This window comes from Ambystoma mexicanum, chromosome 2p, assembly GCF_040938575.1.
Source record: "Ambystoma mexicanum isolate Mex_15411 chromosome 2p, UKY_AmexF1_1, whole genome shotgun sequence".
Classification (NCBI taxonomy): domain Eukaryota; kingdom Metazoa; phylum Chordata; class Amphibia; order Caudata; family Ambystomatidae; genus Ambystoma; species Ambystoma mexicanum.
The window spans coordinates 72,431,442-72,449,212 of NC_090923.1; the positions used below are offsets into that span (position 1 = coordinate 72,431,442).

The 17,771-nt window shown below is 49.7% G+C and overlaps 1 protein-coding gene and 1 long non-coding RNA gene across 5 annotated transcripts in view; one reads left to right on the forward strand and one right to left on the reverse strand.

The window, feature by feature from the left end:
- LOC138566217 (uncharacterized) overlaps positions 1-17,771 on the forward strand; it is a 616,718-nt gene that overhangs the window by 282,512 nt on the left and 316,435 nt on the right. The window lies entirely within an intron of this gene.
- LOC138566216 (uncharacterized) overlaps positions 1-17,771 on the reverse strand; it is a 232,980-nt gene that overhangs the window by 50,084 nt on the left and 165,125 nt on the right. For both annotated transcript variants that reach the window (XM_069643272.1, XM_069643273.1), the window contains one exon: positions 2,828-2,960. In XM_069643272.1, the coding sequence (XP_069499373.1) occupies positions 2,828-2,960 (133 nt within the window). The remainder of the gene's footprint in view (positions 1-2,827; positions 2,961-17,771) is intronic.

A 17,771-nucleotide genomic window follows, 5' to 3' on the forward strand; every position in this document is an offset into this window, starting at 1 on the left:
GCAGTGCTTGAAGAGAGAACCTCTGTCCTTCTCCGACATGGTCCGGCATGCGCTGTAGGCCTGATGGCCTACCTGAATCTTTGATGAAAACTCAACGACTCTTAGCCTTGAGGGGCAACGAAAGACTCTGACAAATGGATCCCTGCTTGCTGGTCAATGAAAGGAAGAGCACACGGGTTCTTACTTGACAAAAATCGACATGTTAACCGAAAAAGCACAAAAAATCGTAAATAAGCTACGGAACAAAACATGAAGTGCACGTGCAGTAAAAATCTGAAGATGGCTGCCAGAGGAGGGGCTTAGTGAGAGGGCAGTCATTGGCTGGGGGCAGGATGACCCAGATCTCAGTGATTGGTTTATAGGAGAAAGACAGTTTGTAAGTGAAAGTTAAACTGTTTTTTCTTTTACAGAGGATTCTCGGTCTGACGACAGGCAATATTCATGAGCATGTGACTCCATGCCAAACCCAATGCTGGAGATATATAATTATAATAATGGTCAATACATGGTGACGTGAAGAGGGTGGGGGGTTTGCTTGGACTGCCAGTCTGGCTCTATCTTACTTGTTTGCTGCCTCTATCCTCGTTTTACCATGACTCGCCACATGGCAGCAGTGAATAACCCCTGTTTGTATGGATAGGGGGACTGCGCCACACTGCCATCTCAAAGTCCATTGCCATCTCCTTTTCGGAAAAAATTAAATTCTTAACTGTCACATGTAAACTGCCTGCTCGGCTGCGAGCCAGCCCAGTCCGGGAGCCCAATTATGATCACAGGTGAAGCATATCATTCAGGAAATCCAGCACTTTCTAGGGAACTCCATGGACATTACCAGAGATACTAACACTGATAAAACCGAGAGTAACCGTCCCAGAATTGATAGTACAACCCCTGATAGTAGATCTATCATCCACGGCTAGAGGGTAGACTCGTTGATACCTATGTCTAGCTCTGATTCCTGCATCTCTCTAACCGAGGACACACCCGATCAAGGGGGGGTTTGATTCGGTCTCGACTAAGCAAGGGGGTGATGAGTCTGCTGACCTTAATTCCACCGGTGCAAAGTCCAAGTACCCATGATGTCGTATGTATGACTCCCCAGTTGCTATGGCCATGAATCCTGCTGTGCTCAGCAAAGAGGGTACGGCTGTAAACAAAGCAGCTAATGGTTCCGGTGGCACTTTGCCCGAGAATGCAGTAGTGGCCCCGGGGTTGGTGGGGGGGCATGCCATCGAAGGACATTTCCTCCTTATAGGCAAGAGCCCACAGCGACTCTAAAAACCAGTGCATAGTAAAAAGGCAAGACATGGTTACTCGCTCTGAAAAGCCGCCTAGGCCTACTCCCAATCATGCCAATGCATGGCCTCCAACAGCCTGTAACGTTGCACTAGTTCTAACCAAACTGATTGCTAGAAAGAAGTTGCTTGAGCTCCTCCTTGAAGAAAAAAACAGGGGGGGATGCCACGAGGGAATGCCACTCCACTAAACAGGGGGGATGCCACGAGGGAATGCCACTCCACTAAACAGGATGTTATTAAGGCTCTACAGTTAGGTGTGATGAATCGCAATGACTGTGATAAAGGAGGATACGAGGATGAAGGACACCCCTAACAATGGTGTTGGTTTCACCATAGTTCGCCCCGAGATGGCACCTTGTCACAAATCTGCTTTTCGTTCCTGCGCTCCATCCACAACTCAGCAATTGAAAAGCCTGTGCATTACAGAGGCATTGGACTGAGCCCGGCCGTGGGCCTAGGGAGTCTGACCAGGGGATCTGTACCCATGTTTTGGGGGCAAAGTTGGGTGGAGGAGCAGGTATGGCAGAACCTACAGTGTTGCCCATTAATTTTAGACAGAGAGCCACAGGTTTACAATATGGGCAAAGCATAGTAGGGGAAATCGTGAGGGGGCCTCGCGGGGGAGTTGTATGCTTGCATGGAGTCACGAAACGCCCCTGTAAGGAGACATAATCTAGGGAGTCGCTGATTAGTGCATAAACTGGTTTAGAACGGTATATGGTTGTTGCTCCCTAATAATCTGAGATGATATTACAAACTGTAGACGAATGCAAAACCATGGAGGAAATACTCCCGACTCCATGCTAATCTAACTGAGGGAGCACAGACTGGCCATTGGTATATTAAGTTTTGTATCTAGACGGGGTCCCTCGCCATGTGCCACGATTTCAAATAGTGCCCTCCGTCTAGATAAGAATGTTCCTCCGATGGGAGCTTGGCCCACAGTACGAATTTCTCACTGGAGCGAATAAAGACCCACTGGGGAAAAAAATAATAGAGTAAATCAGTAACAGTAGGAGGGCCATCGTCCATATGGCTGGGTGAGCTGCTTCTTAATTGTATAGAGTTTACTAGGCATCAGGCTGCAACTTGCGTTGCGTAATAATTCATACGATTGTTTTTGTGTATGTGTATGTTGTACTTTGATGACCTTATGGCCGAATAAAGTTTTTGTCGTTGTTGTAAATAGCTGGTGGGAATGGTAAATGGAAATGTTTTTTTGAAAACTCACTACTTTTGTTATTGGTGTAGACAATTACAGGGAATTTTCAATATGAAACTCTTTCCATGGTATAAACTATATAATATTCAGCATGTGTAGATAAAGAAGCGCATCTCATAAACTAAAGTCATCATGGATATTCACAGGTACAGATTCTTAGAGCACCTACACGCCAACACCTGTGTTCAGCAAACTGGGGAAGATCAAGCAATACTCACCAGTGCATGCATATTTCAGAGCACAATATTGCCAAAATGCCCAAACCATTGTCTAGACCCACACTGTTGTCAGACTAAATTGAGCATACCTTTGTTTGCACAATACAGTCGCCTTCATTAAGGCGAATATTATCATCAATGAATATATGCTGAACGCTGGGGTCATGAGGGTCGATCCAAAATGGCTTCCCACCCTTGCTTGAAAATGCGTTTTTCACCCACCTGCAATAAGGGAAAGAAATTGGAGTTAATTTTGAAAGAGCCTGCATACCAACTGTCTGAATGACACTTTCTGGAGCTTAGAAATCACATTACAACACGACACCTTGGGAATTGTTAGCAAGAAAGTAACTTTTTTGATTCGTGTGAACTCAGTGCTTTTTGCGGTTTCTGTGATACCTCACTATTTTTTCCCAGCGAGTCCAATACAGGTCTCACTGGGCGACTTTAAAAGTCATAGGACCCCTCCCAGATGTGGGGAAACCATAAAGGTGCACCTTCTTCGCTTGTGTTGAGTAACCTCACACAGACAGTGCCACCATGTTACTGGTTGGTGGCTGCACAATGTAGCCCATGTACTGTGTTTACTATCTGGAGGAGCTCGAAATTAGCATTTCCCTGCTAAAGCCCAGTGACTTGCCAAGTGTATGAGGTTGCTCTCTTTGTGAATGGGGAGACCAGAGTGACCATGAATAGTCACCAAGAATGCGCACTCTAGCCAAGTGCTTACAAAGGGTCACTGGCTAGGCTGCGTGTACCTCGATTGTCTGAACTCCTCCGGAACCCATATCCCGGTTAACCTGGAAAGGAGCCCAGGAACGAATGCTTTGGCCAGCAGTAGTTGGCTGGTGCCAAATGTCTGAATGGTGCGTGTTTGTGATAAGAGATTGGCTTTTCCCTAACCGATTTAGGAATAAAAGCTTCAAGTAACCACTCTTCTAGGCAATTGATGGCTTACATTATTAGTACAGCATTCCAAGCAGCACAGCCTCCTCTTGGCTCGCATTCCCATGAATAACTGCAAACTATAGAGCATGCGTTATCCTCCGAAGCACTACACACTGCCCCCATCTTACATCAACAACAGCATCACACAAAGTAAAACCATTTCTAAAACAATTAAACACTAATGAAGTTGAAACGTGTCTTGCTATTAGCACTTACAGTCGTAGGAGGCATCTTAAAGTGGACAATGGCACTCTTTAGACCGTACACATGCCTTACCATCCGACTTCACATACAACTTGACCACTCCTGAAATTCTACTACTCACTGTATTTGGAATCTTATGTGAGCACTGTGTGATGCAATATGAACCTATCTCTCGCAATATGAACCTGCTGGGTTTCACCCTTTTATCGCTTTCATATACCATTAATTCTTTTCTTTATTAATTAGATTACAGGCAACTTCTGTACTGGCCATTTCCTCCAAGAGTATACTGCACTCCTCCCGTCCATCCAACATGGGCCTCCTTCCCCTGGAAACATTTAAAAAGGGGTATGTGACGAATTATGAGTATTTGTCCCTTTTACCCAAGGGGGAGCCACCCCCTTTCAGACTATGGAGGTGAGCATGTAGGGCCTTACTGGGAGTGACACCCTTGGGGACAATTGCTTTCATTCCCAAAGGGAACTCCCTTTGCAGAACATTTAATCTGTGTTTATATGGGGCTGCCTTCCATCAAAAACACTGTACTCCTACTGTTGGGCTAAAGGCAATGTTGAATCGAGCAGGCCGTCTGAATGAAAAGGGAATACCCCTTTAAGACGAAACTCGTATGAAAGTGGGAGGGGTAGACCAGAACGGAGGAGAGAGAACAGTACACTGGGTGTCAGGACACTGTGAAGAGGTGGAGCAGAGTTGAACTGCAGAACCAGAAGAACGGAGAGGAGCCAAGAATGCCAGACAGACACCGAAGGCCTGGCGAAGCAGACAACTGACAGCCGTTATCAGGACTTGCCTCGAGGAACTGGCCAGTGTGGTGGCATGACCACAGAATATCGTGGTGGGCCAGTCGCCCCTCTAACAACGCCAAATCCTGACAGGCAGTGTTGACAGATCCAATACGCCGGCACTCGCTGAACACTGCCAGCTACTGAGACGCCAAGACCGGTTCACGGGTGAAGCCTGAACGGAAGATGTGAAAAAGCAAAGCAACGTAGGTACACAGGTGAACTGCAGAAGTGGGATTCCACCGTGGCAATATGTAATAAAGAGAAGTGCTGATCATTGCGAAAAGGGTGATAACGGAGCATTAAATCAGTAAAACCAGATATCTGAGGAACTATTCAAGAATAGGGTAGTATAGCTCAGTGGCAACGCGCTCGTCTTGCAAGCAACACAGGTTCGAATCCCAGGTCCGCACTTAGAAACCCCGTCAGTATTAAGCGCGTTATAAATAACTAATTATACCTTAAAGAATAAGAAAGGTTGTGAATCATTAAGAAAGTGGAAACACATATCCAGGGTGAGAGAGAAAGCCACAAGAGATCATTCCATGAGAGTTCATTGTTAAGAGTGGGGAGCCGACTTAATCAGAAAGTGTCAAATGGATGAGTTAAGAGTGCAGAGTGAGCCAAGCAAGGAGAGAGAGTGGATCTAACCAACACCAAGAGTGGCTACCTCTCAACCTTGATAAAACAAAAGGAAGGTGGCTAAGAGTATCTTAAAGAGTGCAATGGTAAGTGGCATATTGTCAGGAAGACGAGGTCTTTCAACAGTTGAGAGGAACTACAAAAGCTCATGAATAAAATCCGAGAAGAGTATCAGAAGAGATTACCATAAGGAACGTATTTTCTAAAAGAGACATTGCATATTGAAGATCGTGTGGAACAAGGAATCCTTGAACGAAAACCTAAAGATAAATGGCCAGCGGGAGACAGCAGCCAGAAGAGAAACCTGTTGGCCACTTGTAGTCATTGCTGTTACTGGTAGGGTCAGGTAGATTTAAGTTCGGACTGATTACATTTTGAGTTTGGACTGCCCGATGACAGACAAGCACCTTTGATTTAATTTACTTAGTAAGGAATCACCCTATAGGAATTGGGTGAGATAGGACTTTTTCCTTATTATTTAAATAAAAGAACATTAGACTATCCACCATGCGCCAGCTCCTCCTCCTGTCCTACCACAGGACCTACCTGTTCTGGGGTGCACAATACAAGAGAAGCATATTGTATGCAGGATCCACCATGAGGTCCAATGTTGACACCTCAAGACCAGATGTACAACATCGTTCACTAATCAATTGAAACACTAAACTAAGCATTTTACTTATGGGGGTACAACGGGCATAGTGACATGTGCCATTCCCTTCACTTTGAAAGGTTCTTGGGTAACTAATAGGCTCCTGATGGTGGTAACGATAGTGATTGTCTGCCTTCTTTATTGAATACTTCTTGCCGAAATAGCACTACATCATGAATGAGAATGTCACCCGCAAATCTGATCTCTGGCAAACTGCTGCAATAATCCGAGTACCAGGGCATACTTCCTGTCCTGGGCAATTTGTGGAAGGGGCCTATAATGTGAAGAGCGAATCTTTGCACAGACATTTGGGGCGATCCAGTGGCTGTAGAGGTTCCGCTCGAGTCCAATGTCGTCACACTTCTCGCACTACATTACAAATTAATCCACATCCCTACTATGCTCAAATGCCTTTGGTAACATTAACTCCAGAGTTTCCCCAAGTGAGCGTTTGTTATCATATTTATTCCTGCGGCTTTCTGTGGGAAGAAACTGGTCTCCTTGCATTACCAACTGATGAATGGACGCAACTACTGCTTGAAAACACAATATGGCATCAGAATGTGAACAATAAGGCCAGAGGGAAGCATTGTCTAATACACACATTTAGCATTTTCACAAAGACAGGAGGCACGTAATGGTTATTAGAAGAAAGACATTCTTCTGTGCAATGCTCTTGAGAAGCAGCAACAAACACAAACTGCAATGCTAAAATCAACTTCTAATTGGTTCATCCAAGTCGTTTTTTTGTTATGGGAAAAGGTGCTTTAAAAGTACGAAATAGAAATATGTACGAAACAGCACAAAACAATGGCACAATCATAAAGGAAAGGAAATACAAAACATTGAACAAGGAAAAAAAACACTTGCCATCGGAATAAAAATGATCATCTACACTGAAGTAAGTTCATAACCAGTCAGACTCACTGCGCTGATTAATGTCAAATCTTAATCCAGGAGTCTGGCAACAGGTACAGGGGAGTCTTAAACAAACGCTTGCTAGGACTTTTGGCTTTCAATACACCTTCTACCAACCAGATCTCACTATGCTGCCTTTTGAAGGTAAACATATGCTGGATCTCCCCCGCTCACACCCTTCGTTTCCACCCGATCGCATTGAGGTCAAGTAGGCTTGTTGCAAACAGTGCGCACCGATGAACGCCTAACGGCAGCACCTTAAACCACTACTTACTGTGCTTTCGATGAATCAGCACATGGAAGTAGGCATCCTGAAGGTCCAGGGAAAACAACCAGTCCTGCAGATCGAGGGCTTGTAGAATCTGGGCTAGAGTAACCTTGCAGAACTTGTCCTTGCATAGTAGTGCAGCAGCCTCTTATCCAGGATGGGGCACAAAGTCCTCCTTTGGCATCAGAAAATAGGTGGCGCACCACCACCCTGCACAAAACTAGATTGATAGCGCTTTGACAGAAGCTGATGGATCTCCTCCAGCAGAATGAGGTCCATAGACAAAGGGGTGGCTGGAGAGCCGTGATCCTGGGGGCACTGAAGGAATTGAAGGCAATATCTCTGCTGAATGACCTGCAAGTCCCAAGTTTCAGACGTGGTCCTTGGAGGTTCGGCGCCCTCGCTAGGAACCCCTTCCTGTGCCTCTCAGAAGGACCTACCTTTACCTTTTCCAGGGCAGACTGGCCAAGGCCCTTGGGGCAAAGGCGGGAAAGGGAAGAAAACCCATACACTGCGACGACGGCTGTGCAGAAGGCTGTTGTACTGCTAAGCCCAAAGACTGGACGGGAATCCCCAGTAAAAGAAAAAAGGTTCCACTTTCACTTAAAAAATTTATTTCTCCTTTAAACCAATCACTGAACTCTGGGTTATACTGCCCCCTGCCAATTACTGCCTTCTCACTAAGCAGCACCCATTGTCAGATTTTTACCGCACGTTCAAGTGTTGGGAGTCCTCGAGTTTTGCTCTGTGAGCTATTCTACGTTTTCCGTGCTTTTTCTAGAAAATGTCCTATTTTTGTCACACAGAGCCTGTGTGCTCTTTCTCTACATCGGCTGACAAGTGGGGATTCGTTTGTCAGTGAATTTCAGCGCCCCTCAAGTGCAAGGATCATCGAGTGTTTTTGTCGAAAGTCCCAGAAAGCCATTGGGCCTACTCCACATTCCGGGCCATGTCGGAAGAGAAGAAAGAGGGAAGCTCCCTTTTCAAGCTCTGTTCCAGCTGCGGACTGCGTAACGTGATGGCCTCTACTGTCTCCACCCAGACCACCGAGAAAGAGATTGCGAGATCTGCCTCAGGTTCAGCAAGAGAACCATGAAAGATCGTCATAGTGGCTCAGTGCCAAGGCCTCCACCCCGTGCCCCAAGCAGGGACATGACTCACCCAGGACCGGACGGTCCGAGGAGCGGGCTTCTAAGTCCTTTGAGGGCGTTCCATCCGTGGGGCCCAAAGACAAGGCCAAGCACCACGAGTCCGCCTCCGTAGGCGTCGCCGCACCAACGGGTCCCGCAATGGGCAGGACGTGTTCAACCTCACCATCTGCCGCCATCTCCAGTCATCGATCCAGCTCCTCTGCAAAGAGGAAATTAGCCAACCCGGCTAAGATGCGGGAGAAGCCAGAGAAGCCCAAGGTGCAAGAAAAGGCAACCGACCTGCCCAGGCGGCGTAGGAGAAATAGTCATTGGCGCTCGAGTTGGTAGCGCCCGCCCTCTCTAAGGCCAAATAGGCTGACCCGGTCAGGGAAGGCCTGGCTGCGCCGAGAGTGTTCCTGCCCCTGAGGCGGGAGGCCTCCACTGGGGCCGTGGAGAGGACACCGGAAAAGAGGATGCGGGAGCTAAGCTCGAATCCGACTCCTCAGGATACTAAAAAGGGGGTGGGGGGCAAGGAGTCCTCAGGTCAAGTCGTACTTCAAGGAACTGTTGTTTCATCATTGGCCAAGGAAGACCAGGAGTCCATATACACGATCCATGAGGACGTGGGGGACTGACAGAAACGCCGGAGACTAAATCAGAAACGGGGATGATGGAAATGCTGTTGATGCAGGGTCAAGTAAGCCTGGCGACCCAGCTCCAAGAGATGTATCGCTGGACATACTCTCGACCCTGCGCACATTGGTGTCGGAAATTCAGAAGAGGATGCCCCTGACCCCGGTCGCCCCGGATCAACCTCCGGCGAAAAAGAGTAAGCGCAACCCAGCACCGCCTCATCAACCTCTGCACCCCGCTCGTCCTCCCAGCCCCCACCCAAGAGACTAGGACACGGGAATCGACACAGCAACAGATGACATCGTCACGGCGGGCAGCTCGCCGCAGCCATGGGAGACTCCTCTGGACAAAGTGGGGTTGTTTCATTCCATGGTCGCCACAGCATCCAAGCTCTTCCAGCCGACACCCGAAGAGACCAAAAAGGAAGGTTTCCTCTACTAGAGACGTGAGGCAAAGAGGAGGGCCATCATGACAATAACCCTCCTGGACGACATTTGGGAGGACAGGCTGGCCCTGATGAAGAATCCAGCCACAGCCCCAGCCTAGTGGGATAGGCTAGAGAAAAAAATACAGGGTGCCGGAGACGGCACCCAGGTGCCTACGGTCACCAGACTCAGTGGTATCGGCGGCAGCAAGGAAGAGATCCTCTAACCCCTCGTCTTCGTCCTCCGTCCCTCCGGACAGCGAGGGAAAGAAGTTGGACGCCATGTGGAGAAGGATCATCTTCTCTGCAGCGTCAACAGTCAAAGCAGCCAACGCACTGGCAATTCTGGCCAGGTACGACAGAGAACTCTGATACAAACTGGCCCTGATTCTGGACTTCCTACCCAATGACAAAGAGGTAGAAGCAATCTTACTCCTCCAGGAAGGGGAGGTGGCATCAGACCATGCCATTACGGTGGCCCTGGACATCGCAGACACGGGTTTCCGACAGATGGGGAATAGTGTCCGTCTCCGCTGTCGAGGCTGGCCGAATTTCCACCAGGAGGTCCAGACAAGGGTACTGGATATGCCCTTCGATGGGGACAACCTATTCGGGAAGACTGTCAACAAGTCTTTGCAGGCCATCAAGACTATTATGGAGACAGCTCGTGCCCTGGGCACTCTTCAGCAGCACCGCCCTTACTTTCCCGCCTCCGGCGAAAAGTCCAGCAGATCAATGAAGGGTTTCAGTGGAGGTTCCTCGTTGTACCGTCAACCCTCCTGGTCCACGATCATGTAGGGCTACAGAGGCTGTTCCAAGGCTTTGGATGGAGGTGGCCAGCGCAGTCATCGCTCCCAAGGCAAAACGCAGGTGCCAAAGCAGGACTGGCCATCGAGCCCCACTGCGGTGGGAGGCCGGCTGGCGGGTTTCATCAGCGAGTGGAAGATCTACAGCGATAGATGGATTCAGGACGCTCTCGTAAACGGACATACCCTGGAGTTTCAGCAAAAGTGTCCACGGATACCTCTAGTGTCTCAGCAGGAGCAGCACATCCCTCAGCTCCTGCAGGAGGTGTTGGCCAGAAAGGGGGTGATAGAGCTAATACCAAGACGACTCAGGGACTCAGGAGTCTACTCCAGATACTTCTTAGTAAAAAAGAAGACCGGGGGCTGGAGGCCCATTTTAGACCTGTGGCATCTCAACAAGTACCGCAAGTCCCAAAAATTCCGAATGGTCACGTTGCAGCACGTGCTCGGCCAACTGGAGGAAGGAGACTTCTTGATGTCGCTGGATCTGGATGATGCATACTTTCACGTCCCCATTCACAGGAAGCATCAGAGGTTCCTGCGCTTCGTAGTGCACGGAAGACACTACCAATTGAAGGTCCTCCCTTTCGGCGCCCAGGGTGTTTACGATGGGCCTGGTAGCAGTGGTGGCCCATCTACATCTACAAGGGATACACGTGTACCCGTACCTCGACGACTGGCTCATCCGGCCCAAGTCAAGGGAAGTAGCCGTCGAACACACAGAGAGGACTGTCTGGCGGCTGACGGATCTGGGATTCTCCATCAATTATCCGAAGTCCTGCTTGACACCATCACAGAATGCATTGTTCCTGGGAGCCAGGCTCAACAAAGTCTCCTGCCTTGCGTCCTCCTCGCAGGAGAGGGTAACGGTCATACTGGGGAAGGTGCAACAGCTGTTGTCACTGTAGACCGCCACGGTGCGGACCATCAAGTCGCTGCTCGGCATGATGTCTTCGTGCATCTACATTATCCAACTGTGCAGGTTACGGATGCAACCGCTTCAGGAATTCCTGGACGCTCGCTGGATACAAGTGTCTGGAAGCTTTGCAGACAAGATCCCTCTTGATGCAGAGTTCCGTCAGGCGATAAGGTGGTGGGGCATCCACTCCAACGTCGCCCGGGGCACAGGCTTTCAAAATCCCCCATACCAGGAGACAGTCACCAAGGACGTTTCCCTGGAGGGGTGAGGAGCCCAATCCGGACATCTGTACGCTATAGGCCTGTGGCTGCCGGAGGAGAAGGATCTCCACATGAATATCCTGGAGCTGCGGGCAGTGTTCTGGGCCCTCAAATCATTCCTTCCGTCCCTGAATGGGCACAGTAGTGAGAATGTTCATGGACAACACCACCACAATTTTCTACATAAGGAAGCAGGGGGGCACCTAATCCCCAGCACTCTCCAGAGAGCCGCAGGACTTGTGCCAAGAGATGTTCCTCATCCCTCTTCACCTGGCGGGAGTCAAGAACACCATTGCTGACTCCGCAACGGGGAGCTGCGCTCCTGCCATGAGTGGGAGCATCGGCAGGATCAGGTGGATTGCATCTTCATCAAGTGGGGCAGACCCCAGATTGATCCGTTTGCGACGGCAGCGAACTCCAAATGCCAAAAATTTGCCAGCAGGTTCCTCCAGCCGAGGAGCATGGGGGACGAGATCTCCTTCCCGTGGGAAGGCCTGTTCCTGTACCAGTTCCCTCTGTTGCCTCTCCCTGCTGCGAGTCATCAAAAGACAGCACTGATGCAGGATGATACTTGTCGCCCCAGCGTGGCTGAGGCAGATTTGGTACCAGGACCTTCTCAGCCTGTCAACGTCACCTGCGGTGAAGCTGCCAGTGGTCTCGGATCTGCTCACCAGAGAAGGAGGCGCAATCCTGCATCACGACCCAGGATCGCTGAACCAGAGGGCTTAGCTACTGCAGCCCTAGAGTTCAGAGGATATGAGTTGTTGGTGGACTGCAGGGATGTCCTGGCCAAGGAATCATCGACTCTTTAAGCGCTTGGGGCACAAGTTGAAGCGTTTCGTTATGTGGTGCCGGTCGCAGAAGATCAACGTTCTGAGGGTCACAGCCTCGCAGATTCTTCCATACTTGTTGTCCTTGGCCAAGGTGGGGCTGGCGCACGCCTTTAATCAAGGTGCATCTGGCGGCTATCTCCCACTACATCTTCAATTTGGTCCCATCGTCTCGTCAAGGAGTTCCTCAAAGGACTGTTTCGATCTTTCTCGCCGGTGAAGGCTCCCACCCTGGCATGGGAACTTAACGTGGTGCTGACAAGGCTCATTGGGGGCCCCTTGGAGCCTATGCATCAGGCCCCTCTCAAGTTCCTCTCATGGAAAACGGCTTTCCTCGTGGCCATCACCTCTGCCAGGAGGTTGGGTGAGATCCAGGTCCGATCCTGCAAACAGCCATATCTGACTTTCACGAATTGAGGGTGGTGCTACGGGTGCACCCCTCCTTCATGCCAAAGATTCAATCGGAATTCCACCTCAACATGCCATCGGTATTGCCCATGTTCTTTACGAAACCTTTGTCACCGGCTGAGAGGGCTTTACACTCACTGGACGTTGCTCGTGCTCTGAAGTTTTATGTGGCACGCACAAAGTTTTCGGAAGACGTCTCAACTGTTCCTGAACTTTGAACTTTGGTCCTGTGAACCATGGGAATGCCTTGTCCAAGGCTTCCATTTCCAGGTGGTTCTCAGTCTGCATCACGCACTGCCATCGGTTGGCGAACCGACCGCTGCCCGGCCGTCCAAGAGTCCATTCCACCATAGCGATCGCTGCCACGATGGCGTTCCTGTCTGGTATGCCCCTGCTGGACATCTTCAGAGCTGCTATGTGGAGGTCCTTGCACACCTTCACACGATTTTACTGCATCGGCAGGGATTCCAGCGAGGAGTCCAGGGTCAGTCAAGCAGTGCTACGCAACCTGTTTGCTTGAAGATAAGCCTGTTCCGGAGGTAAGGGTGATTGCTTCTGTTGAGCGTTGCCATCTCCCGCGGTTGTGTAATGTTGTACTGCTATGTATGCTCATGAGCATGTGAATCCATTCCAGACCCCATGCTAGAGAAGGAAGAAGTTACTTACCTGTAACTATTGTTGTCCAGCATGGGTCTGGCATGGATTCGGATGCGGACCCTCCCTCCTGCCCCTCTGCGGCTCTTCTTGATCATAATGCAACTGTACGTGCTACCAAATATGAGTATGGATGCCAGAGGAGGGGCTTGGGGAAAGGGCAGTCATTGGCTGGTGGCTGTATGACCCAGTGTGCAGTTTAGAAGAGAAATACAGTTTGCAAGTGAAAGTGAAACCTTTTTCTTTTAATCGAGAATTTCTGGCCTGACGACAGTAAATATTCATGAGCATGTGAATCCATGCAAGACCCATGCTGGAGAACAAAAGTTACAGGTAAGTAACTTGTTCTCGGATGCTTGTGTCTGCTTAGATTCACATGCTTTGCATAGGCCGACATCTAGTGGAAGTCGCAGAGTATTGCACATGAAGTTTTCAAAATTCGAAAAGGGACGTCGACAGGGCTTGACTTTTAATACTATCCCTAGCATGATGTACCCTGTACCCATGATCCCTCACGTGTCAAGGTCCCTCAGATTATTGGTTTTGGACAAGAGGGAGTGCAAGTTGTAAGCGAGAAGTGTAGGTAGAGACCATGAGGTGTGAAAGATCCAGGTTTCTTTTATAAGCACCTTCTACTTCAAGAGGGGAGTAAGGGCGGGCGCATGTGAATCTAAGCAGATACAAGCATCAGAAATACAATTACGGTGAGTAATGTATCCCTTTTGAGGCTTGTGGATCCGCTTAAAATCACCTGCTTTGCATGGATTAGCGAGCAGTACTAGTAGAAGGAGGTGGGTTATTAGAAGGTAGTGCTGCAAAGAGATGTTTCAGCACCACTTGTGCATCACCCCTAGAATGTGTGTCCAGACAGTAATGTTGGGCGAAGGTGTGCACTGAACTCCAAATGGCAGCCTTGCAAATGGCATCTTGAGGCACGTTTGCTATGAAGGCTAAGGTTGCCCCAGTGCCTGGGCTTAAAAGGGCAATGTTCTCTTGACAGGAGAGTAACAGAGTTATATGCAGTTGTAAATCCATTTAGAAATTGCTGCCTTAGAGATAGGCTCCCCTTCTCTTCCAGAGGCTACAAAGATCTGTCTTTCTGAACGTCTTTGTCCTTTGAAGGTAGAACATGGCAGCTTTGCGTATATATCCACTGTATGTAGACTTCTCTCTGCTGCGTTTGAAGGATTTTGGAAAAGCGCAGGCAACTCTATACTTCGATTGACATTGAATTTTGAAATGAATTTGGGTGAGAAACGAGGATGTGTGCGTAGCACCACATCATCTTTGTATATTAATACAAAGGGGGCTTTTACGTACAGAGCTTGTAGTTCACTAACTCTTCTGAGGTTACGCCTATTTGGAATTACAACTCAGGAGACAGGTGGATGCTGAAATAATATTTAATTCCTTGATGAAGGTGGACTTAGAAATGTCATTAAAGAAAAATGTCCAAACGGTTTCTTCACCGATGTTTATTTCTTTCAAAATGTACTGGTTCAATTCCCAGCTTTCTCCTATCTCGTGGTGTCCGGATAGGCCCACCACTCCCCGTTCTTCCTTCACTTTTCTCTCCGGCGTCCTGTAAACAGAAGAGAGGTCAACGTGATTTGGCAGGCTTTTTTTCTTTCTTCCAGCTTCAAATTCTCACCAATCACCTGGGCCCCTGCCTAGCCATCCATTCATTGGCTCGTGAGGCTTTGTCCCGCCTCCTTTAAAGGCTGCTGTCCCCGACTGCATTTCCTCCCGCCTCCGGAGTTCTGGGGGAAGACCTGTGGCGGCTACATCACAGCATTTCCTAAGGGGCCGCGGCCAGGCTGAATAGGGGCGGACCCCGGTGTCGGGTCTCCCTCATCAGCTGTGACCTGTTCCGCAGCGTCCGTATGAGGTTTCGCGGCGCCGACCACATCCCCCATCACTGCGTCCCGCAGGGTCTGCAAGGGCCACTCCCCCCGGCCGCCTCTGCTCTGCTGTGTGGTAAGTGATGGGTCAAGCTGCCGCAGCTGGGTGTAATATACACAGCGTTCCCGGATGGTGCTGCATGGCTGATAGTGTTCACTGTATTTTGCCGGCCCCTTTCGCTTCTTAGGCCTTCTATGCCGTCTGTCCGTGGTGTACTCTTTACCTTCTGTGGCTCCTTCCTTGGTGCTCCCTTACACATTCCCACCCCAGTTCCAGGCCGATCGGGCAAGGGTGCACACCTGGACAAATAGTCGGCCACCAGCTGAAACCTGGCTGGTTTGTGTAAAGTGAGGAAGTCGAAAGGTTGAAGAGAGAGGAAAAAGTGGAGGACCCTCTGGTTGGTGTCCTTGTGTCGAGCAAGCCATTGTAATGGTGCGTGGTCAGTATACAACGTGAAACGGCGTCCCAACAGATAGTACTTGAGGGAGTCAATGGCCCACTTGATGGCCAAGCACTCCTTCTCAATACATTAGTTTTCTGCTGATAAAGCATACAGGTTGTAGGTCACCCTCTTGGTCTTGTGAGAGTACGGCCTCCAAACCCTGGTCCGAAGCATCTGTTTGCAAAAAGAAATGTTTCTGAAAGTCCTGACAACATAGGACGGGGTCCAATGTAATCCTTTGCTTCAGGAGGGCTATGGCCTTTAGGGCATCCTCGTTGTTAGTCAAGTTTGGAATACCCTTGAGTCTTAATGCATCGGTTAAGGGGTCAGCAACAGAGTAGAAGTCTGCTATGAATCTTCTGTAATAACCAATGAGCCCCAAAAATGTCCGAATCTGTTTCCTGTTAGTGGGTGTTTCTCAGTAAAAGAAAAAAGGTTCCACTTTCACTTAAAAAATGTATTTTCTCCTTTAAACCAATCACTGAACTCTGGGTTATACTGCCCCCTGCCAATTACTGCCTTCTCACTAAGCAGCACCCATTGTCAGATTTTTACCGCACGTTCAAGTGTTGGGAGTCCTCGAGTTTTGCTCCGTGAGCTATTCTACGTTTTCTGCGTTTTTTCTAGAAAATGTCCTATTTTTGTCACACAGAGCCTGTGTGCTCTTTCTCTACATCGGCTGACAAGTGGGGATTCGTTTGTCAGTGAATTTCAGCGCCCCTCAAGTGCAAGGATCATCGAGTGTTTTTGTCGAAAGTCCCAGAAAGCCATTGGGCCTACTCCACACTCCGGGCCATGTCGGAAGAGAAGAAAGAGGGAAGCTCCCTTTTCAAGCTCTGTTCCAGCTGCGGACTGCGTAACGTGATGGCCTCTACTGTCTCCACCCAGACCACCGAGAAAAATTGCGAGATCTGCCTCAGGTTCAGCAAGAGAACCATGAAAGATCGTCATAGTGGCTCAGCGCCAAGGCTTCTACCCCGTGCCCCAATCAGGGGCATGACTCACCCAGGACCGGACGGTCCGAGGAGCGGGCTTCTAAGTCCTTTGAGGGCGCTCCATCCGTGGGGGCCAAAGACAAGGCCAAGCACCATGAGTCCGCCTCCGTAGGGGTCGCCGCACAAACGGGTCCCGCAATGGGCAGGACGTGTTCAACCTCACCATCTGCCGCATCTCCAGTCATCGATCCAGCTCCTCTGCAAAGAGGAAATTAGCCAACCCGGCTAAGATGCGGGAGAAGCCAGAGAAGCCTAAGGTGCAAGAAAAGGCAACCGACCTGCCCAGGCGGCGTAGGAGAAATAGTCGTTGGCGCTCGAGTTGGTAGCGCCCGCCCTCTCAAAGGCCAAATAGGCTGACCCAGTCAAGGAAGGCCTGGCTGCGCCGAGTGTTCCTGCCCCTGAGGCGGGTGGCCTCCACTGTGGCCGTGGAGAGGACACGGGAAAAGAGGATGCCGGAGCTAAGCTCGAATCCGACTCCTCAGGATACTAAAAAGGGGGTGGAGGGCAAGGAGTCTTCAGGTCGAGTCGTACTTCAAGGAACTGATGTTTCATCATTGGACAAGGAAGACCCGGAGTCCATATACACAATCCATGAGGACGTGGGGGACTGACAGAAACGCCAGAGACTATATCAGAAATGGGGATGATGGAAATGCTATTGATGCAGGGTCAAGTAAGCCTGGAGACCCAGCTCCAAGAGATCTATCGCTGGACATACTCTCGACCCTGCGCACATTGGTGTCGGAAATTCAGAAGAGGATGCCCCTGACCCCGGTGGCCCCGGATCAACCTCCGGCGAAAAAGAATAAGCGCAACCCAGCACCGCCTCATCAACCTCTGCACCCCGCCTGTCCTCCCAGCCCCCACCCAAGAGACTAGGACACGGGAATCGACACAGCAACAGATGATATCGTCACGGCAGGCGGCTCGCCGCAGCCATGCGCGACCCCTCTGGACAAGGTAGGGTTGTTTCATTCCATGGTCGCCACAGCATCTGAGCTCTTCCAGCCGACACCCGAAGATACCAAAAAGGAAGGTTTCCTCTACTAGAGGCGTGAGGCAAAGAGGAGGGCCATCATGACAATAACCCTCCTGGACGACATTTGGGAGGACAGGCTGGCCCTGATGAAGAATCCGGCCACAGCCCCAGCCTAGTGGGATAGGCTAGAGAAAAAAATACAGGGTGCCGGAGACC